At 42.1% G+C, this 24359-nt stretch overlaps 1 protein-coding gene across 2 annotated transcripts in view; it reads right to left on the reverse strand.

Annotated features, from left to right (window-relative positions):
- Positions 1–15002: 15002 nt before the first annotated feature.
- The window catches only part of ANKRD50 (ankyrin repeat domain containing 50), a 39439-nt gene continuing 30082 nt past the window's right edge, over positions 15003–24359 (reverse strand). For both annotated transcript variants that reach the window (XM_063157085.1, XM_063157086.1), the window contains exons 4-5: positions 20181–23728; positions 15003–17965 (exon numbers count right to left, since the gene is read on the reverse strand). In XM_063157085.1, coding sequence (XP_063013155.1) covers positions 20184–23728 — 3545 coding nt within the window. In that variant the 3' untranslated portion in view covers positions 15003–17965; positions 20181–20183. The remainder of the gene's footprint in view (positions 17966–20180; positions 23729–24359) is intronic.

A 24359-nucleotide genomic window follows, 5' to 3' on the forward strand; every position in this document is an offset into this window, starting at 1 on the left:
ATAGCTTAATTAAAGTGGGCAAAAGACAAACCACTTTTATATTCAGATGGCTTTGCAGACTGCAGTGTTTTTCTTTTATTTATCAAAATCATATGTGTCTATTTTAAGCTCTTCATCCTAAAATATTATGTCCTGGAATCTGACAGAAGCTTCCTGAAGAAAATACAAAAATGGTAATTTGAGAATTTAGGTCATTTATAGTCAAGGATACAGAGCAAGATGCTGGAGGCAGCTGAAACAATAGGAAAAGTACTGAGGAGCAGGGCAGGAAATAGTATTCCTGCTCAGATTTCAATGGAGCCATGCAATGGTACTGCTAGATGAGTGTCCATAAAAAAGATTATATGCAGGAAATTTAGCACCTCCATCTCCCTAAACCAGCATATACATGCAATATCTTCTGCCAGTTAACAAAAAAATTTTCTGGATAATTATGCATGAAGACAGCAACAGATAGTTCCCACTCCAAACTTCCCTGATCTGGGGCAGAAAGGTGCCACTTCAACACGTTAATGAAATCTTCTTCCCACTATATGAAAACCAACTGCAGACCACAAGCAGATCCTGCCGTGGAAATTCCTGACAGTTTTTTTCAGCCTATTGTAATTAGAGAATTTACCATGCTGGCTAATCCTTCACTCTGTGGGTATTTGCCATTTTTGTCCAGGTAGGGCAAAAATGCACAGGGAGTGTATTTTGCCTATTTCTCTCAACTGGGCCATCAAGTGTGATGGCCCACAAAAAAGTAAGTGTGTGTGTGTGTGGGGGGTGGGGGGGGGGGTGTATTAAGAAAAAAAAAAGTAATTTGACTCTGAAATTAATTAGTATTGGGATGTCAAGGGTAATTTTAAAATGGTTTATCCCAAAAGTGAGATGTTAAAGAGCCAACATGTGGGATTTTTTAAGGAGCAATACCTCCTCCAGATCAACAGAAAGCTGATAGGCTGAGGTTTCTTTCCTTTACATTTAATAACTACATTTAGAACCAAAACATTGGCAAAAAACCCACACCTTCAACTTTTTTACAAAACCACCTGAGATCATTTGCAGCTCAGACCAAACCCCTGCAGGCTTTTACCAGGACAACACCAATAAAGGCACTGGACAGGGCCAGGGGAGGCTTTGGTGGCATCTGCAGAGGGGGAGCAGCACAGAGCCCTTCAGCCCTAAAGGTCAACCCAACCTGTGTTCCCCCTGCAATGTACAGGGATGCCTCAAACACCAGCAGCAAAGGCTGAATCTTTCCTTTTTTTCTCATGCACATGTGGTACCTCCAGCTGCTGCCTGAGGAACAAAGGATGAGGGAGGGTGAGGGATCTGGGGCTGTGTGTTTGCCTTGTTCTGTTAAAGTAATTCATATTTAGATGCAACTGACATCTCTTCAGATCTGATTTTAAGTTATTTGCCTATGGAGTGAGCTAATTTAACAGGTAATGAACATGAGAGAACATGGACTCATTTATTTTTTATTTTTTGAAGTCCTCAGTCACTGATAAACATTTTTGTATTTAACTCATAATTCCATGAAAATAAAAATAAAAGAATTGGTCATATCTAATGCATAAGCATAAATTTGAGACATTGGTAATAAAAAATACTACCCATGCCTGGTTTTTAATGCTCAGTTTGCCTTTGAAATATTTTGGGTGAAATTCTGTATCATCACACCCAGAGTGAGCCTGGAAAAGGATCAGGAATTTTTAAATGGCTGTAATAAAATGTGATAGTATTCTTGGATGGGAAACATTAGACAGATGGAAGGAATCCTACTAATGCCCAACAATGCATCAAGCAATGTAATTACATGCTGTAGCCAGGATCCAGTTACTAATGCTTTGCAAGGCACAAAGGTATATGGAATCAACTATTTTTACAGCTGTCGTAAAACTCCATTCCTGCTAATATTCCTCTACCTCTCCTATATGTATCGCCATAAGCAAAAAATCTGGATGCTAGCAGAGAAAAATCAGGAATTACAGCAGGAGGACAAAGTCTGTTTTAAACCCACAGCAGAACAGATAGCATTGTGCCAGCACAGGATGATATATACAGAAATTCCATGATGTAACCCAGTAAAACCTGCTTACCAACTTAGAAACCAGTTCTTTGAAGTTTAGGGTTAACATAAGCCCATCTTAAAAGACATAGAGAGTTTTTTCCTAGTAAATCAACATAATACCACCAGAAACCCCACAGTTGTCACCATAAACATGTGTCACACAGTGCTGCCAGGCTGGTGCACCCCTGAGTTTGGAGGAAAGGCTGAGTTCTCAAATCCTTTCTCAGTTTCTCTTCTTACTGTGTACCGCACAGACCTAACCCACAGAGATATGCAGGTCTCTCTGTAAATCTCCACACCTGTGCTGTGGGAGCAGAGATAATTGGCATTTTCCACACAGGCTGCACAGTGCCAAGGACAGAGCCTGCAGTTGGCCACAGGGCTCCTGCTGGCACATGGCAAGCCCCAAACCACTCAGAGAGACAGCATTTGTCAAGAATAAAGCTCCATGCACACAGCCAGGAAAACCAGAGCCAGATTCAGGGCTCATGGGCTGAAAAAAATAACCACGATTGTGGAAAAACAACTCTCACGGCCTTCATGGCCGACTCCGGATTAGAGACGGATATGTGTCACAGCTGAGATGGGCATGACATGCACAGCATCACCACAGAATTTCAGAAGGCTTCAAGTATTCACCCATAGAGTCACAACTTACCTCATAGAAGGCTTCAGGCATTTGCCCACACAGAGTAACACCACTCCAGAAGGCTGCAGGCATCTGCCCCTCTTGTCCCTCAGCCCAGCCTTTTATCCCCTCCTGTTGATGCCCTGCACCTGTGTGCCCTCTGCTCCCTTTGGTGGTTGGGCAGTGCCCCTGGGCTCTCGTTACCTTCAATGCTGCTCACCTGCTGCTCACAGCTGTAGACAATTAGGGATGATGCTCCCAATTAGCACCACCTGTGCACCTCCAGATTGGCTGGGCACAAACACCCAGGGCTGGGGTTGCTCATCTATGGAAATGAAGTGTGGAGCTGCCATTTGAACTAGCTGTACCTCCATAAGCGAATGAAAGCTCCCCACAGCTGTAACTGTTTAGCAAAGTGCATGGAATAGAATTGCTCAAGTTTTCTCATATTTTTTTATCTAACACCTACGTATAAATGAGTTATAAGGAATATTTTCTCCAGCAGTTCTCTTTAACTTATAATTTAATTTCATTCATTGACTTCACAAAAGATCTGCTTCAGATATGGGGAAGCCAGGGAAGAGACAGAGGCTCTGCAGTCTTCACTGCACATGGCAGCATTATTTTCTGGAAAATTTCACATTCTTACTTTAATAGTTTCCCCATTAAGTTCAATCTTGCTACAGTTAAGTTATAAATTGATACTTGCCAGAGTCACAGTTACTGCACATCTGAGGTATATAATGATTTATTAATTTAACAAATCATCAAATACCATATGTATTATTAGCTTTTAACAATTATTGTAGCCTTTCCACAATGCTCTCATAATTCCATTCAAAGGGATGTAAACAACACTAATGACTGTTGTTAAAGAGGCCATGGAACTTGCTCAGCTAGTTTTTCTTGGCCATGCTAAAGAAAAGCTCAAGTTCAGAGGTGAACAGGAGTCATTATAACCTTTATTATTTAAAATGTATTCTCATTGGCACTGTCTGCCAGTTTATTTACGCAACAGTTTTTCCTGATTCATGTTTTGCTTCCCTGGATTGCTGGAGCCCTTGCTTTGAGCAACTTAGAATATACAATGGATGTGATTGTCATAGGTGATGAGATACTGACAGGAAATATCAGAGTCCTTCAGGTTCCTCCTTGCACTGAGCTCCAGCAATACTTTATTTAATCATTTTATAATTGAATATATGCAGCATTTGTTCCCTTTCAAGAGGAGGGAGGATGTCAGCTAATTATATGCTTCATACCAGGATGGGAGTGATTAGGTAATTATATATCTCCAATGGCAGAATCTTCTAGAGGAGCTGTTTCTTGTGGGGGGACTTTATCTGTTTTCCCTTTCTTTTCAGAGGTTTTGCTCAGTAGAAATATATCCCTGGGCTTTTCTTTGCCAGGATATTGCCACTGGAAAGTTGTATTCTACAGATATCAAGGAGAAATTAAATACAAACAGAAACACTAGGGAAGTATTATAGCAGAAGATCACATACGATGATAAAGCAGTAGCACTTTTGCATATATAGTACAAAGCACACCCCACACTAATGCAAACACCAAGCACAGCAATTTCCATTATCCTTCAGGCATATTCATCACAGATTTTTTTTTGGCCCTAGAATTAGCTTGGAGAGTAACAAAAATCAGAGGTTTTAAGTCGATTTCGTTTGCTGAGATTAAAGCAGAAAGATTAAATGAACAGCAAACAGTGCCAAAAGTTTGGATATCAACACTGTCATTCTTGCAAACTTTTCCAGAGCTATAAATCTTCCCCATTTTGCTCAAGGATTTTTTTTCTTTTTTTTTCTTTTTTTTTCTTTTTTTTATAGTGGCTTGATGAAAGGCAGCAGCACTTTACGGATATTATAAGTGGTGCAAAATGATTGGTAGCCTTGGGAATTCTCCCTGCTTGGAATGACATTTAAAATCTATGAAATTTAATTAAAAATACATATATCATAATTGCTGTGCCTAGTTCTCTTCAGCACTCTGCTGTCCCATCTAAGCCATCCCATTTTCCATTTCTCCTGCACAATGGCTCTGAGCTGGCTAGCATGAACTGTTGTGACTCTATCAAAAGTAGCTGGTGCAATGTCAGAGCTTTTTTCCCTCTGCTAAAACAAGGCACAAGAAATTTAGCACCATACACATGGGAGTTCATAATCCCTGACACAGGACACTGTAGCCAGGATCAGAAGCCCCATCAGAGATGCTCAACTTGTATATAGCTGAAGCTTTAAGGCTTTAAACCATTTTCCTAGCAGCCCAGAAAGTCCTCTTGAAGCATATTTGAAGATTATTTATTTTTTCATCTTGTACTTATGCAGCTCACATTCCCTGGCCATGGCAGGATGGGGGTTGGTCTCTTCCAACCCAAAACATTCCATGGTTCTGTTATAGAACCCTACAAATAAAAACATTTGCAGAAAAGGTTTGTGGTTTTCCACAAGTTCATGTCTCCATGATGAGGATGAGCTTGTTTTGGAGAAAGCAGGTGATGCAGAGTAGAGAGTGTAATGTTGAGCAGCATTGATGAAACAAAGCTGAAAACCTTGCCTAAATTTTGGTTTCCACGCCATAAATCTCACATCTTCCCTTGTTCTCCACCCAGAAATCATCCTAGTGACAACAAACATCATCACTTTTATTTGTTTGCTCTGAAATCTCCTGCTCTTGTCAGAACCACTGATAATCCTCACGGATGGAACAACCCCATGGTTGCAAAAGAAATGGAAATATCACATTGATATCCTCTTTTCCACACTGGCAGGGTGAGAACTTGGCCATTCCTTGGCATCTGGATGGGATGCCCTCCACAGTACCTCCTCCTCCCCTCTTTAACTTTCCTCTCTGTGAAACAAGAGCCACAATTCCTGCCCTCCTCTGTGGTTTGATGCAGTTACTGCCACTCTCAGAACCTCCAAAGCTGAAAGTACATTCTAATTTAGCTCAGCTTAAAAAGGTTTCTTTTTTTTTTTTTTTTTTAATAAGAGAACCCTAACTTTTTGTTTTCAAGCAGCCCTTTCAAATTCATATTTTATGAGTTCCTTTAGCTTAAATTGGCAGAGCAATTGTCTCTCTTAGAAAGTCTTGAAGTAGTAAAGATATTAGTTAGGCATTACAAACTAACTAATTAGGCCTTCAATTATCATTAAAATTGTTTTTTTAACAGCTATCTGCTGATATGAAAACCTTTTGATCCTATAATAGGGCTTGAAGTATCACAGTGCTCAAAACAAAGATTAGGTTACTCTTACATTAAATGTCTCTATTTATATATAAACTATTTCTGTCTAAACATTACAAAGGAGATTGTATTATCACAAGCAATTATTTCAGAAATAATTAAAAGGCTTTTTTCCCCTTCAAAATGAAATTTGAGCTCAGCTACAATCAAAACACTTCCCAGTTTTGTTTTTGTTACATCAGCAAAACCTTAAGAAGTCACCTTTAAGAAGACAATCTATAGAATACCTTGATATATTTAATGTATTTAAAAAGAAGGTTATTTTCTCAAGGGAAAAAAGCTCTAGGAGACATCCTCTCTAAACACCTCAACAAGGAGGAGGTCTCCTGCTCTTTAAAAAGATTCTGCTGATGGTTTATTACCTTTTTTTTAAATAATAAAAAAATTTTAAAACCCCAACACCCAACTGGCTGCCTTAATTACAGTGGGCAGCAGCATCTCCTCAAATTAAAGGTTATTGTCAAACACTCTCTGCAAGATAATGCTAAACCAAATGGAAAGATATAAAAATACATCCCAGGGTTTATGCAGCAGAGAGCTGGAGGCAACAGGCCTTGTTTTATGGTGAATTTAAAAAAAAGGCATCGTTCTCATTAACACTCATTGTGTCTGAATGGAGCCAGCAATTGCCCTGGGGTCTATATAATTGGCTTTAACACTTGTTTTAATAAAAGAAGGATACAGGAGGATGTGAACTATCATTTTCTGCAGGTCCTGAGTACTCAAGGAACCTCTGCTAGTTTCCTTCTGCCAGGGAGAAAGACACTTCTGTTCTCCCTAATTAAGATTATTATTATTATTATTATTATTATTATTATTATTATTATTATTATTATTATTATTATTATTATTAATAATAATAATAATAATAACAACAACAACAACAACATTAGGAACTAGGTTTGGTTTGTAATGACATTTCTGTCTGTCAAAAAGCCGGTGGTGAGGAATGAAGAAGCACCACCAAGGAGGTAGAGAGACACCTTATCAGTTCTGGGGAGGCATCACCACAAACCCCCATCCCCTAGATGAGGTTACAGAGCATCTCAGGAGAAGCTTTTCATTCACAAGGCATGGGGACAACAGGAGGAAAAAAAGCAGAAAGGGATTAAAATGACAAAAAAGAGAAGGAGCATTTCCTGCACCCTTCTTCCTTCATATTGCAGTCATGCTGTGCGCAAAAAATATCTTTTAATTCTTCTTGAGAGACCCCCAAGAAGCAGCACAGGCATCCAGCATCCATCAGATGCCTTTGCCTGCAGCACCAGATGTATTTTTAAGGGATTTTTTACATTACCTACAGACCTGGTGTGACTCTGCTTAACTTGTGAAATCTGATCACAGCAGTAGGTGATATGACTTTAGGCAGAGCTGTGCCTCTAAGGAAGAGAGGAATGACTGCAGTGCAGTAAATAACAGCACCAGAAGCTCTGTACAACATGACTTTCAGGCTGATTAAAGCTGCCTTAGATGCCAAATTTGTGTGATCTTCTACCAGGCTCGTTAACTGCTCAGAAGCTGCTACTGATGGAGGTTTTAAGACAGAGGAATGTAAGTCCTGACCCGTGGAGAGGGAGATCACACAGCAGCTACTTCATCTCCTCTAGTCAGCTCCAGACAGTTTGCTGTGAGTAAAATAAACATAATTATCCACTCTTATGGAGGAACAAAGGCATTATTTCTGTTCTTATTAATCAGCTCAGCACAGTTCACCATAACATTTTCCTACAAATAGAGATTACCTTTCTTTTCCTCACCCCTGATGGCTCCAAATACACCAATCTAAAGTTGACTTCAATGAAACTACTCTAGATGTAAAGGAAATATGGTTATACCTGAGGATTATAAACCTGATGGGTTTTCTGGGCAATTTGAGATGAAAGAATCACAGCATGGTGTGGATTGGAAAGGATCATCCCCCTGCAATGAGAGGAGCATCCTCAATTAGCTCAGGTTGCTCAGGCCTCCATCACCTCTCTGGGCAACCTGTTTCACCATCCTCATCCTAAAAACCTCTCCCTTTTATATGTATGACCTCCCCTTGTAGCTTTTTCCCTGCACAAGGCATCAGGATTTATATTCCCTGCCTGTTGGACACACCAGGTTCCAGGCCTATGTGTTTTTTATGACTATGAACCTGACTCCCCTCAGCTGGACCAAAAATGCTCCAAAACTACAAACTAATATATTCCGTGAAAGCACACATGCCTCATTTTGTTTATTCTGAGCAGAAGCTCTGAGATGTTACACCTCAGCAGATAAGACGCCCGTGCTCAGGTTTTAGATCCATAGGGTGCTTGGAATGATTAAATCAAGGGAAAAATATGCCAGAGGGGGAAATGAGCTTCCTCCCCCACGCTCCCTGGTGCCATCTCACCCTGCTTTTAAGCCTCACCACTGTTCCCCACAAAGCTGTGTTTGTGTCTCTTCCCATGTCCCTGATGGATGGCAGCCAGAGGAAAGCCGGGAAACAGAGCAGGAGAGACTGGAATATGCTTGCTCATACTTCCGAGTGCTTTTGATGAATAAAACAAGTTAAAAGCAGGTAAAACCCTACACTTTGGAAAACCTGGCACATGGCAGATTTACAAGCTCATGTGGTGAAAAGACTGGAGAATTAAAGCTGGGTGAAGATTAAACTTTTTGTGTTTAAAGACTTCAGGCTCAACACCTGAAAGCCACCCTGACCCAGAGATCTAAAGGGGAAGAACCAGCACCAAATCAGCTGAAAAATGCTGCCTGCTCATCCCAAGCCCCCCATTTTTATGCCTGCATTTTACTTGTAAAAAATCCCAAGAACTGGTAAGTTTTACTTAAAAAAACTGAAGTAACAAAATCACCAAAGAAAACGCTTCGGTGATTTCAAACTTTGCAGAAAATTAAAACTGGAGCTGACTCTGAGTCTTCTTTCCACAGAACAGTTTTGATTTAGATGAATTGCTGCTATTTTCACATATACAGCAATGTATAATAAAAATGTATATAATTATATATGTAATTGCTATAAAAAGCAGCAGTACCCTCATCTTTGCTGGTCTCAAATGCCTCCTCAGAGGAGTTAAAAAAGAAGCAGTTTCTAGTTTGGAGGTAAGGACAGAGGGAAGGAAGGCAGGCAGAGCTTTGCCCTCTGCATTTTGCAGGCAGTGATGTGGAAGGGAGGATGGATGAGCCCTGTGGAGCGTGCCAGTGACTGCACAGGCTGCTCACAGAGCTAATGGGGAACGTGTTCAGAAACCAGCTTGCACCACAACAAAGAAATTAATCACAATTTGTTGGCACGAGCCTGGAAACAATTTCTCTGGGTCTGTAATGACTGCAGCTGTATTGGGCTCCGAGTCTCAACAGCATTTATAGTCATCAAAATACTGTACTATAAACATCATTTCATGGGGCCAAACTTCCACTGGATGCAAGGATTTTGAAAAGAGAGTGTATATATAGATATGTTTTAAATCTGTATTGCAATTTGCCAGCACAATCTCCAGTGTCTTGTGGTTATGAAAGTCTGCAAAGCTAGTGGAGGAAAAGCAGCATAGAAATGGGATGGGGCAAATGCTCAAGGTTTTTCCCTGTCACCATGCCTCAGGATTGAGATACTGCACAAGTTTAGCACAGTGCCACAGCTGGGACTAACTCATGGCTACAGCCAAAGCATGTTTAATCTCTTAGACATAAACATCTTTTATTTTCCTTAAACCCAGCTTGAGCACAGGACTGGTCCAAGAGCAAAAAAAGGATAGTGGCAAGAAAGCCTGCAATCAGTTTTTGATCTGTCCCCTAGGATGAAAGGGGAACATGTGAGTAATTTTCTTGTACAATGGAGAAGCCTGGATCCCTCTGCATCTGGTTAAAGCCAAGGACTGGCCAAACCGTATTCTGCTGTGATTTGTCACAGATTAAATGCAATCATAAATGTTTCTGGAAGTTTTTTTTCATGGGTTTTGAACTGGGCAATAAAACACTGTTCTTTCAGTGGAATTTCAGCCACAGAACTCCTATACTAATACCTAGTATTAAAGTGATCAATAAATGATAAATGACTGACATTCTGGTCCTGTACACTGAACAATGGGATGCTGAAAGACAGTGACAGTTGTTCCCGTGGGATTTTCTTTATTGTTTTCTGCCTCTTTTCAGACTCATGCTTTGAGTCTTTTTTCACTAATGTTTCATAAGCTGCCATTGAAGCAATAAAAACAGAGATAGGGAAAGCATTTGGGAGTTACGCCTGCATTTTCACACATGATATTGCATTGTTCTTTCTGAGATGCTGCAGTCTGCTGGGAGGAAAGGGACTCAGGGTTGCTTTCTTTCATTTTATTTAACTAATTTCTGAAAGCAATATGGAAATTCTTGCTGTGTGAAGTGGCTTTCCTCCTTTAGTCAGCCGTTCACCCACTGCCAGATGAAACAGTAACAGTGAGTGAAGCAGTATTTATTCCATCATGCTCGGTTTGGATTACCTTAAACTAAATAAATTTGCACTATGCAGTAAACTTCAGTTTGCACGGTTTTTTGGGGATTAAAGAGGGTATGGAAAACGAGCAGAGATGTTGTTCTGAACCTGGTGCTGGAGGGGGAATCCTGCCAAGAAGGTGGAGATGGGCACTGTGCTGATGACAGCCCTGGGTCTCTCCCCTTGGTGCCGGCTCTATCCACCTCCTCCTGCCGGCATGGATGTGCCCTGTAGGAGCCAGCACAGGTCAGGAGAAGCCAGCGCTGCCCTGGGGCCGGTAATCCCGCTGTTCTCCGTGTGGATGTGTGCGCTCGGCATTCCCACGCACATCCCGCAGCGCTGATGGCACAGGGAGTGTACCTGGAGACTCCCTGATTAATCTCAGCTAACAGAGGATGAACTGTGTGTCATAACCTGGCTGCATTTCATGTTTGGAGAGAGATTCGAGCTCTTTGAATAGCCCTCAGCTGGTTCCCAGGGGAGCCAAGACTGCTGGCATTCCAGGTGGTGGCTGCAGTTATCCCCATAGCAAAGCTCCAGCTCTGGATGCAGTGACCACACTGTGCCAAAAATTACACACCCCTGTGTTGCTTTGATTTTTTAAGTTTTTTGATGTTTACATTCTTGTAGCAAACTTTCTCACACACTTGCTGTAAATAACTTATTGTTTTGCATGCTTTTATAGAAGAAGAGAAATTTGATAAACTTAGTTTGTCCAGTGTCATTGGAGAGGTGGCACTTTCATCCTCCAATCCACTCTCACTTTTAGAAAACTATAAATGTTAGAGTCAGAAAATAACATTCCCCATTACCAGCATCTGATGGCTTTGGCTAAGAGTTGGAGAGGTGGTGAATCAGTATTCAAGTTTGTTCATGTTGTTAATAAGGGAAGAACAACTCTGATGTTCTTGGGATCGTCTTGTCTGCATGCAAAAAGATCAACCAACTTCCCTACATGGATCTGGGGCACAGAAATGCTCCTTCTAGTTTGTTGCAAAACAGGTTTTCAGCAGATGCAAGGAAATCCTAATGCTTCAAATAGTATCTTCACTTTCTGCGCTGTATAATGCTCATGTGAACTGCTCCACATTTATTGCAGACCAAATTCCTTTGGACATACAGAGACCAGGTATCAATCTACTCACAGCTTAAAACTTGTGTTCAGTAGCTGATTGTCCAGCGGTCTCACACTTAAAGAACAAATATTATTTATAAATTACAGTGCACTTTTTCAATCTCAGCCACTTGTTCCTGGTTTAGTTAGCACTGATTGACACAGAAAATACTAATGATAAAAACATTGTCTCTGGATTGGGAAATCCCAGAACCACAAACAGCTAGAGAACATTCAGAAGAAATAAATCATTGAAAATTTACCCTGTTGTTGTACTTTTCTATTCACATCTGATATTGGTCATTGCTAATGACAGATTGCAGGGCTGGATGAATTTCTGGTGTGTCCTGAAATGGCTGTTCTTAAATCCATCATCCCATCCTGGCAAAGAGGAAAGACTTACCCTTTTTAGAAAATAGGCTGCATGTAAATGAGCCAGCAGTGTGAGCCAAAAAGCACTTTAGTATCAATTTAGGCACAGATTTTGCTACCTTTCCTCAGGTGAAGGGAACCACTCTCTTCAAATACTGCTATGGAAGTGGATTGGAACTGCTGAAGTCTCGACCCCATGTAAATAAGAATGTCCCTCAATAATTCTGTTCATTAATTTCACATGTTAAAAAAGTAATTAGCAAAAGCATTTCAAAACCAACTCCATTCAGTGCTCTTGTGGGAAACCTCAGCACAAGCAGAGTGAATTAACCTCAGTGTTACCAGGGCCAACATTGCAACAGAGTCAGAGCAAATGTGCCTCTGCCTCACTCTGGGTCTGCAGTGAACAGCTCTGGCAGCCAAATGAGGACTCTTCATTATGCACCCTCTAATCATCTCAAGATTTGCTTTAGCAGTGAAGTTTTTAGACGTGGCAAAGAGTGAGCTGCATTTCGAAGGCTTCAGAGATGACGTGAACCTCCCCTCCCCGCTTTCTTCTCCTGTAACTAAACCTTGTACATCAGTGGTCCAGGTTTTTGCTCCTGCTGCTGTAGGGAGAAGTCCAGATGGAAGAGAGTATGCAACTGCTCAGCTTCTGAAAACCTTCCCTGCTTTGAGCACCGTGCCCGTGGAAGGATCTTGTCTCTCCACACCATAAATACCATCAAATGACAGCCTTCAGAAGCAGGCATCCCCATTAACTCATCAGCAGGCTGACAGCTAACCAGGGCACAGGGGAGATGTGAAATGTTAGCACAGATAGAAACATTCAGCCTGCCTTATCTCCCCTTCAATTCAGAGTGTTACATTAGCAGAAAACTGGCACCAGGACACAAAGGCTTGGATGCATTCTCCGTACTGCCTCTCACAGAGCTCTTACCTGTCAACAAGGTTCCTGGATAAGCCTGGCATTTTTTCTATTTATATTTTTTTTTCTGAAAGCTCTGATTGGAGTAGGGAAAAATGAGCACAGCTCCAGAGAGAGCTTGGCAGGCTGTCCCCCTGTGCCACGGGCCAGATGCAGCGAGGTGGGCCCTGGTCCCCAGCCCAACAGGCAGGAATCTGCTGCCAGGGCAGGCTCCAGAGTGGAGCTGACTCCTCTGCCACAGCTCCAGCAGCCAGCCAGGAGCTGGAGCTGGCAGCACCCAGCTGCATGGACAGCCTCCAGCGAGCTGCACTGCAAATGCACAAAAAGCAGCTAAAAAAAGCAACAGAGGGAAAAAAAAGGAAAAAAAGAAAAAAAAGCAGGAGAGGAGTTAATGCCAGACAACAGGTTATTCAAGGCAGCAGAATTGCCTAGTGCTGGGAGAGGCCCAGGGGCTTTTCCTGACGTTGTTTTGAGCCTGTTCAGTGACTGACAGAGCAAATGCATCCTCATCTCTGTATTCCTCCTGTGTTTTCTGTGAAGTGCTTTGGGATTACCTGGCGAATAGTAACACCTTTTGTGAGAGCAACAGAACTACCACACTATTATTAAAGCTGGAGCAAGACTGGAGGGCTTTGTTCTTGGGGAAAACACAATGTGAACTAGATAGCCCACATAATGGAAAATGACAGAATAAATCAAAATAAAGGTCCACTGTCATTTATGGATAAAGTTTTGAGTTTTAAAGTCTCTCTCTGAGATTGCCTGATGTGGACCAAGACATAACCAACACACAATAGCTCTGCTCACAGCCTTAACTCTAAGAGGAGAGAATTTTATTACTTACCTTAATATTTCAAAACAACTTTTTCCCTAAGAGATGCAGGCTTAAAAGTTGTTCCATTAAAAAATGTAACATTGAGGAAAATAAAAAACCAAAACAACAACCAGACCCCAACGCCTTACTCTGTCCCTGCAACCAGAAAATTACATTTTAATTCTAAAGGTCAATCTGTTTATATTACCTACATACATATTTGGACTCTTTTGCCAATAGGATATGGAGTCCCATAGCCTGTTTCTGTGACTCTTTGTAGCACAAGATGATTAGGATTTAGATCAAGGCCAAACTCTCATTGCTGTCTCCCCAAGGGCCTCCAACTGAAAGGCTTTAGTTTGCTCTGCCAAACAATCTCAGCCTTCTTGTGGAAAATGCATGTAATACACAAGCCAAATTGTAGCAGGGATCTCACAGAGGAGGTGAAGCATAATTTAATGGGATTGTGTATATTCTATAGAATAAGAGATTTAAAACAGGTGTTAAGTAATTTTATTTAAATATTATTACAGTGCTTATCTGAAGAAAATGTCTGTCTCTGGGACATAATAAAACTTATTCAAAGATCAATTAAGTGAAAATTCTTTGCTGCAATAAAAAATAGCCACTGAATTAAAGCATCTCATACTTTGTTATTTCAGACTGAAAACTTAACAAAAGAGGGCCAATAATTGCTGTGAGAAAAAACAGAAACCCACAGAAAACAAGTCAGCAGATAATGACAATTTTGCTATTCACCTAATCTCAGCAATCAGTGGAGCTGTGTGTACCAGTTGCTGGGATCTGTGTGAACCAGAATACCTGGGGGGGAAACCTGAAGCATCACTTGCAGAAGGCACAAAGTCCTCCTGCACACTCTGCAGAGAAATCATGGTGGCTCTACCATCTGAAGAAGTGAGACAAGATCACAGGGCCAAAGGGTATTGCAAGGACCAGAAAACTTCCCTACCTTTTCTAATAACACATTCAAGACAAATGAGTAGCCACCATCAGTAAGAGAGTTTTTGCTTCAGCTGAAAATACTACAGAGAAACACTCATCAAAGCAATAATTAACAAAACCCATTTGAACTTGTTAAGAACTTACAGCAACTGAAACAGTTAATTTACTGGCCCTTGTGGTATTTACAGTATATAATGGTCACTTTGAAGAGAAGGACATGCAGCAAATCTTCTCCTGCATATGCTCAAAGCCACAGGAATTAATGCCAGGCTCTGAGGTTGGCTAGCCTGGGCTGCTTACTGGAAACACACATCACGCTTCATTTAGTACTACATGAAAGTTAATCAAGTTTAATAACCTTTTCCTGAAATGTCCCAGGAAATGAGATAGAAAAATTAAAACAGTTAGATGGCTGCTGAAAAGCAAATATATTTATTATGCACTTTAATATACACAGGGATTTTCGCTTAATATAATACAAGGAATAAAATAAAAATTTTACAATGTGAAATTCATTCAATGTACATTAAAGGCTATTTACAACCCACTCCAGGAAAAAACAGTCTATCTGCAAACCAAGTTAACTGAGGAGTTCAGATGGGGAATATTAAGCATAACAGACATTTGCATAGCAGAGTAACTGAGGAGGGAAAACACCTTTTTAGTTTTTAAAAAATGGTAATGTTTTCAATACTGATCACAGAGAAGACAAAAATGCATCAATTGTGCCTCGGTATCTCTTAATGCATTTCTCTCCAGATTAGTTTTTCCACATGCACACAGTATTGATCTCCATGTCCACAAAACAGTCTTTTTCCCCAGCTCTCCCACCAAGAATTTTGGATGTCTTGTGGAGATCCAAAATTCCTGGAAGGACCAGCGAAATGGGATGAAGAGAAACAGGATTTCTGTTTTATTTGGGTTTTTTGGGTGGTGAGAAGTGCTGCCCTGGCAGAAGCAGCTGTGCTGAGTCACTCCATTTACAGATGGGAAAGGGCAGGGCACAGGGAACAATGGGGGAACAGCAACTTTGCTTGGCACACAAACCCCTCACAAATGGCGATGCTAAAAATCACACGCAACAGCAATGTGGAATTACACAGACCATCTAAGAAAATAGATGATTTAAAGCAATTCCTGCCCCATTCCAAAGGGATATTCCAATGTGGCAGTATTGTCATTCTGAACGTTTTTGACAGGTCACTTTCTGCTCATTTAGAGAGAGGGGTTTCCCCAGTGACTGTTTCAAATGTAAATACTATTCACACAAAACCCACCAGACTATCTGTAAGCTGTGGCCCCTTGTGAAATTGGCCATATTTTTACGTCCTCTGTCCACAAGGTGCAACTAATAACAACACAATAAAATTAAATAAATATAATCCCAATGACAGTCAAGGTCAGTAGAAAAAATGTTGGCATTCAGGGATCCCTTTCCACAGAACAAAACATACATCTAATCACTAAGGAAAGTCATATTCTTGCACAGTATTGCAAAAGTACTACTCTTGAGGTTTGGAACAAGTTTGCTGAGAACATTTTGGTACTTTCTCTTTTCTAAACCACTAACCCTCTTAAGGCCATTCTGCCAGACTCCTGTTATGTTTATTTTATAATTGTCCCACGGGGACAAGAAATTCAATACATGAAACATTCAGAATAATCCATATTGCTGTGTGTCAGCTTCTAACACATAATTTTACTATACGCTGAATGCCTGACTATAAAAGATTCTTTTTTGACATTTAGAAAAAAGCAAATAAGAATGGAGGTGCAAGATTTAAAAGCAAAAAAGTATTCTGATGACAGTTGATCATAATAACCAGACATGGAGCCTTTCAGTGCCTCAGAATATGCACTACATCTACATCCAGGGGCCATTTATCAAAGTTTAAGGATCTAATTATTCATCTACGAAAAATAACCTCAGCTCTCCATCATCTTATTTCTGGAATGATCAGAATTAGAGTATGAAAAAGATGAAACCCAAGCCTTTAGAAGAAACACTTGCATACAAAAATAGGCTTATTTTCTAAAGAGCAAGGCTGTGTAATGGTGAATATAGTAGAATATAGCTTGCATTTGTAGGAGAAAAGAACCCACTTGTTTTATCACTTGCAGAACTGTGCAAGTAAGATGTGCACATTCGAAGGGAAAACCCACACTGCTCACTTTCACAACAATGACCTTGACTTTGCTCTCCTTCACACCAGTAAAATAGTTCTGCTGTAGGAGCAGGAAGCCAGCGTTCCACTATCCATGGCTGGGCTCTCCTGACTGCTGATTCACCGTGCTCCAGGTACAGAGACACGCTGGCTCTGCCCAATCCCCGTGAAGCAGGACCCACATTCATACAAGTTTGTGCTTTAAGGAGTCATTGTCTCAGACAGGGCTAGCTCAGCCTCCTCTGTACTCCCCAGGCAACGCTGTCGCTGTGCTTTTCCACTGCACTCCTGCTGGCTATTCCCTCAGCCTCGCTCACAAAGGTTTCCCATGGTTTGCTTTACTGACATTCCCAAAAATAGTCCTTTACCTTGGAAAAGAGAAAGAGCTGTTTCTAATGTATAGAGATATCCAAGAAAGCAGGATCAGACCTTTTAGCACCTCAGACATACCCATATTAGTTACCTCATCACCGTAGCAATAACAAAGGCTATTGAAGACCAAGTGTCCAAAAATTGCCTATTGCTTTCAGTGGTCCCAGTCTGCCATCCAGATTTGGTGCTGTAGTACCAGAGTAGATTTTTGCCTCTTAAAAATTCCAAAGACACTGCAGGTGGTTGCAGTCCGACTTCATTGCCACCACTGAACAGCAATTACACAGACAGAACACACAAGTACAGTATTTATAAAATACTGTTACAAGACTTGTAATTCTGGAGGGAACCTTCTGAAGTACACGGGGAACTGACAATACATGACAACAATGCTAATGTGACAAACTCATTGCTTGTTTTCTTTAGCCACAGAAAAATAAATACAAAAAAAAGCACTGCCTTTTCCATAACACAGTTCACTGTGGCACATGCACCTCTACCAAGCGATCTGGAACAGGAAATCAGAATTCCTGGTTCTTACCATTTTCAGCTGTGCTCAGGGAAATACAGCATATATCTTTCTGCAATTAAAAAAAGTGCTGATTCTGTGTATTAAATACAAAGTACACAAAATAAAATTTCGAAGCACAGAGGGTTATATTGAGAAGGCAGCCTGAAAATGTAGGCACGTTACAGTAATTAAGGTAACTGAACTGTAGGAATCACATTCTTGAATTTCTAGGTGGACTAAACAAGCACTGTTTGCTTTCATCCCAGCCAGCTGATAAATCATCGGGAGCAGAAGCGCTTCTGTTCACAGCATCATGGAATTGGCCTGGAAGTACAAAATAAAAACACTGAGCTTTGAAATAGTCTGTAACACAAGCAGCACTGTCAGAAATGGAGCTGTGTCATCCCTAATTAAAGTCAAAAGCACAAAGCAACAACCTGATGAGGAAAAGTGCTTCCTGCCTAACACCAGTCCTGTGATTGATTCCCTGTGTCCTCTGCCAACCCAAGCTCCTACAAAGTCCCCACAACAGGAGATCATCCTGGAAATGCTGGGAAGCAGCAGCCAGGAAAGGAAAGCCATTCCTGTGGTGCTCCCATGGAGTATTTCTGATGTGATTCCCCACAGGTGACTCATTTATCCACCAGTCAGGGAAATTACCCATTTTTCTGCTTGAGATTTGGCAAAAGAGGAGGTAAATTACAGCCTGTGCCAAGCACTTCATAATCCACATAGATTTGTTCTAAACTCCCATGTTTATGGTGACGCTCTGGAAAGTGTCAAGAGAAAAGCAAAAGAAACCATTTGGTTATCCACACCTCATTTTTTAGCCATTTGCACAACCAAGAACTTCACTGAGAGAAACCCCGAATTTTCAGTAACACACCATTTGTTCCAGACAAAGCAAAGTCAAATTTTAGTATTATATGTGGAATGTTCAGATTTCTTTATATGCTGATTATATTTTAAAACAAAGGAAGATGGAAAGATTCACCCAAACCAGTCTTTTGATGTCAGGTCAGGTCAGATGAACACATTCCACATCAGAACCATGCAATGGATTTACAATAAAGCTTAACATGAAAGCAAGCAGTGAACATCAGGTGGAGGCACGTAAGAGTTAGGAAATACATTCCTTAATTACACGTTTTAAAGTTTTACAGAAGCAGGAAAAACTTACAAATAAATTCTAATCCTGTTTGGGCATGATGTGCTACTGTGGGAATCTGAAGTCCTTGTAACTTTTATGAATATTTAAGGACTTTTCTCTCCCACCTGATGATTCCTCTCTATGCTTGTTCCCGCTGTCCTGCCCCACAGCTCATCTGACCCTTTGGTAAAATTTGCATTTCACAAATGTGCAGGCTATAGTGCAGATGTTTCTGAAACACGGTATTGTTTCAAACCTTTTAATTGAACCAAAATGCCAGCCCAACAGGGTCCTGCACAATATTCTATAGCTCTACAATTCACCTCAGCTGTGTCTACAGATATATTCCATGAAAATCAATTTCCAGGACATTCTGGGAAAATGTCTATTTATGTGTTTTTGACAGCTGAAGACCTTCCATGTATGGGTTCTGCACCACCTGCAACTGTCCTAGAAACACTCTGTCTCTGATGACCTGCAGCAGAACTGAGTCAGAACTGGCAAGAACATTCTTGTTCTAAGGAAGAGCAGCCTGAACTGTCCAAAATGCTGCATTCACACACAAAAAAATGCTTTCAAAAATAAGTGAGCAAGCGATAAGAGGTGGGCACACCTCTTATTCTGCTTCTCCGAAATTCCAAAAGGAAACATATTAACACATCCCGAATATCCTAAGAAACATACACCTCAACAGTTCTATTTTTCTCCCTCTTCCTATTTTAGCTGACTCACTGTCAATTCATGTCTGAAAAAGAGACTTATAATTATTTTTCAGCTTAAAATTCAGTATTGGAGAGAAGGTGAGATATCTAAATGACCTCCACTGATTAAGAACAACAGAATGGTCAGAAAATTGGTACTATAACATAGATTATAATCTTACACTAAGAAAAGCCACCTCTTTTATAGGAGGATTACCTTTAACAGAAACATAAAATCAAAGCTTTAGAATAGTATTTTATACTTATGCTCACTCTTGAAATCCACATTCAGAGAAATGGTTGCCTATAACTTTTAAGAACCTTCACAAACTTTCTGAGGAGCATTTTTGTAAATAATGAAATAAAGACTGTATCTGAAAATATAAAGAACTGAAATTCTCATCTGTCCTTACATATGAAATCCAATTCCAAATCACTGCCACCTGAAACTCACTTATCAAAGACAGTGGGGCACAATTTGAGCGAGTGAATTCAACAGACAACATGACAGCGATCCAATTCCTCTATGGCTGGCGCTTTTAAATGACAGTGAAGGAAACACTTGACAGGTTAACATTTTAACATCCATCACGTAAGCAATTATGATGGTAAATTATAATAAAATGCAATTTTAGCACATTTTAAATGAAATGCAGGCATTTTGTTCCTTTGTGACTGGGTAAGTTACCTTTTACAATGGTGTTTCCTTCTTGTAGTTGAAGCTTGGGTCGCTACCTTCAATCTGAAGTTTTAAGGCTTGCTTAAGGCTGAGCTCTGTCTCTGCGGGGGGATAGCCTTCCAACACATCCTGATGCCCTCTGTCCTGCACTGTTCGTGGGACAGAAACCCTGCCAAGAAAAACCTGATTGCTCTGAAGGTGGTAATTTGGATTTGTCATAATGCCATTTCTCTTCTTCTGCTCCCCACTCTGTTGGTGAATCAGGAACTGCTGCTGAGATCGACCAACTTCTTGCTGAGCTGGAGGGACCAAAATCTTGCACTGGGGCTCTGGAGGCATCGATTTCAGTGGCATGCTTGTGCCAGATTTGGCAATAGGTACTCGTTTATCAAACTGAGTCATTTCATACTCTAGCACTTTGGGTTGGGGGGAACTACTCTGCTTTATTTTTTTTCCAGCTGACCCAGACTTGCTGGAGTTGTCTGTTTTGCCCCCTTTGTTTGCTTTAGTTGATTTCAAGCTAGGCTTCACTTGGCTCCATTCAAACTCGCTGCTGGGTGAATTGTGATTTTGACTTAGGGAATGAGTTGTGGAAGAAGGGGAGACAATGGACTGCCTGCTTCTGCTGCGTGGCAGGGAATGCTGCTGGATTTGCTCCGTGAAGGACAGGCTGTGGAAACTATCGATGGGCACCGTCTGAGCGGTGGCCGTCGAGGACGTGGTGCGGAGAGAGGAATTTTTGGAGCTTTTCAGGGAATTATTTGATAAAGATGATTTCTGACGGTCAACCGTAGAATCGGGAGACTCCGAAGGAGAACTGAAGGCGTGTGCAGGCCCGTTGGATAATCCCCGCATCCCAGGCTGCATGTCCCCTCCAGTACTCCCTGAACTATTGGACTTCATGGTTAAGGACTGCATTTTAGAGGAGACTGATTGTAAGGGCTTCTGCTCCATTGTGTGGACTGGAGACGGCGTACAACCATTCAGTGTCGATGCACCATATTTTTCCAGTAATTTGATAATCTGGGAGTGTCCATTTTTGGCAGCAACCCGCATAGCAGTGCGCCCAAATTGGTCAGCGTGATTGGGATCAGCACCATGCTCCAGTAATATCTGGACAACGTCAATGTGCCCCTCTTGGGCTGCAATGCAGAGTCCAGTAGCACCTTGATTACAAGTGTGGTCGACCAGAGCCCCACGCTCGATGAGAAGCTGCACGACCTTCACGTGGCCTTGCCATGCAGCAGACTGCAAAGCAGATCTCTTCTCGTTGTCTGCAGCGTTCACGTCAGCGTGGTACGTTATCAGCACCTGCACCATCTCCAAATGGCCCTGCCAGCAGGAAACATGGAGTGCTGTTCTTCCTTCAGCATCGCTGGCTTCGACATTTGCACCATTTTCTAAAAAATACTCAGCCATTGTAAGCTGGTTTTCTAATGCTAGGATATAAAGTGTCGGCCGGCCATCAGCATCTTTGTAGTTCACATCTGCTCCATGGCTGAGCAGTAGCTCGACTATATCTCTATGACCTTCTAAGGCAGCAACCCGGAGAGCGTTTCTCCCATCATAGCCTCTCTGATCAATGTTGGATTTGTTTTCCAGTAACATCTGCACACAATCATAGTGACCTTCCTGCGCAGCTAATATGAAAGGTATCCGTCCATCATTATCAATTTCATTTGTTCTAGCACCTTGTTCTATAAGAGCTTCACAGATCAACCTGTGACCTTCAAAAGCTGCCATGTGCAAAGGTGTCCAGCCTGCATCGTCTCTGTGATTTTCATCTAGCCCCCTGTCCAGCAGAGTCCGTACTACCTCAACATTGCCCTGTGCAGACGCTATGCTCAGGACTGTTCTACCTTCACTGTCGATGCTGTCAACAGCTGCACCCCAAAACAAGAGAGTATTCACCACCGAGGCGTGGCCCATGGAGGCTGCTGCCAGAAGCGGCGTCCGGCCGTTGTTATCCGTGTGATCAACGTCAGCTCCTCCTTCCAGGAGCAGATCAACCACATCCACGTGTCCCTCATAGGCGGCCACCAGCAGCGGAGTCATGCCATCCTTGTCGCAGTGGTCGACCTCAGCGCCGCGGTCGATGAGGAGGCTGACCACCGAGGCGTGGCCCTTGCTGGCCGGCACGCAGAGCGCGGCCACGGAGAGCGCCGTCCTGCCGTCCACGTCCTCGTGGTTCACCTCCGCGCCGTGGTCCAGCAGGTGCTCCACGATCTCCTTGTGCCCCATGTAAGCAGCGGCGATCAGAGCCGTCCTGCCCTCGTTGTCGGCTTTGTTCACTTCAGCCCCGTGCTGGAGCAGGTTCAGCACGATGTCCTCGTGCCCTCCCCATGCCGCCGCCCTCAGCGCCGTGCGGCTGTCGGCGTCTGCGCAGTCCACCTTGACGCCGGCGTAGAGGAGCGCGGACACCACCTCGGTGTGCCCTCCCCAGGCGGCCGAGCGCAGCGCCGTCCAGCCGTCGTGGTCCGTGTGGTTGACGTTGGCCCCGCAGCCGATGAGGCAGTTGACCACCTTGGTGTGGCCCTGCCGGGAAGCCAAGGTCAGCGCCGTCTGCCCGTGGGCGTCTTCGATCTCCAGGTCGGCGCCCCTGGACACCAGCAGGTTGACCACGTCGAGGTTGCCGCTGTAGGCCGCGTTGGCCAGCAGTGTTCTCCCGTTGGAATCGCACTGGTTCACGGACGCGCCGTTGTCCAGCAAGGTGCGGATGGAGTCCTCCCTCTCCAGGGCCTGCCGGACGATGCAAGACGTGCGGTCGTCTTCGCTGTTGACGTGAGCACCGGCCTTTACCAGCAGCTGTAGCACTTCTTGCTCTTTAGGAATTAAGGTGGACAGGGAATCTTTGACAGGCGTGCCATTCCAGATCATCCACAAAGCCAGCTCCGAAGTCTCCAACTGTAAATTAGAATTGATGAGATGCAATGCAAACTCTTGCGCTTCTAACGGCGATAAATTCTTTGCCCGGCAGGTGTAACTCATGGCCAGCATTCTGTGTCCCTCTGCGGCGTTACACAAGTATTTCTGTGTGCAGTGCTTCACATCCAGCAACCACTCTGCAAAACTGTAATGAAATAAGATTTTTGTATTTCCAAGGCCATCGATAAGGACTTTGGACAGGACATCCAATTTGCGTTGAAAGTCTTCCATCGTCATCGTCATGTTTTTGGTCCACACCGCTTGATACAATTCCGTGGTGGTCAAGGGCCTGCAGGCTGCAAGAATTACATTAAGGATGGGCTGGACCTTTGCAAACTGTTTTCTCACAAAAAGTCTCTGACAGAGCCAAAGGTAGAGGCCATTTAATGTTCCTGGAATATCACGGATCTCCCGCAACATGATAAAATTCTCCACAACTCCGTCTAGGACACGCTCCAGGTACAAAAAGCAACCGCTGCTTTTGATGTGAAGCTGATTCAGCATTTCTGCTGTTTCCTTTGTGAGGTGTTGTCTCAGGGCTTCTTCCTGGTCCAAACGATGCAGAATATATTGCTGCACATCTTTCACAATGTAAGCCTTTCGGAGGTCATCCAGACTTATTTTTCGAAAACCTGTTGAGAGGAGAGAAAGTTGTAATTATTTATGATCCAGCTCTGCTTAACTCAATGTTGAAAGAAGAGTAAATAAAAGCCAAGACGTTTTTGGGTGGGGAACACCCACAGTAAAATATTTTCCCCTGTAAACACAGTGAATATAAATTAATTATAATAGTAGAAAACTTTGATGATTAGATGCACTGTTATCATCTATTGTAAGAAAAAATAGGTGCTATTAACACAAATAATATTGAAAATCACTCTGAATTAGGCATTGTGTGTCTGCCTTGGACAACACTAAACACCTAAGCAAAACCATCAAAACTGCAACTGAAATAAGATTATTAAGTATTATTATATTATTAAAGAAGTAATCCCTTCTCCAGTGTGGTTAACAATGGAATTCTAAGTAATTTTCAGCTATTTAGCTTAAGACAATTATTATGTTTATTTAATTACAGAAGAGGGTATTCACACCTGCTGCATATGCATGATTAAATGCATATAAATTACTAACTTGACCACCACAGCTTCTTTTAAAAGCTTTTATGATACAGGAGAGACACTCAGAAATAGTTTTAAACATCTTCAGACCTGTGCACACTGAAATTACCTACTTTTTGCAAGTGAGGACTGAGTTCTAGAT

The sequence above is a fragment of the Melospiza melodia genome, chromosome 5 (assembly GCF_035770615.1).
Source record: "Melospiza melodia melodia isolate bMelMel2 chromosome 5, bMelMel2.pri, whole genome shotgun sequence".
NCBI lineage: Eukaryota > Metazoa > Chordata > Aves > Passeriformes > Passerellidae > Melospiza > Melospiza melodia.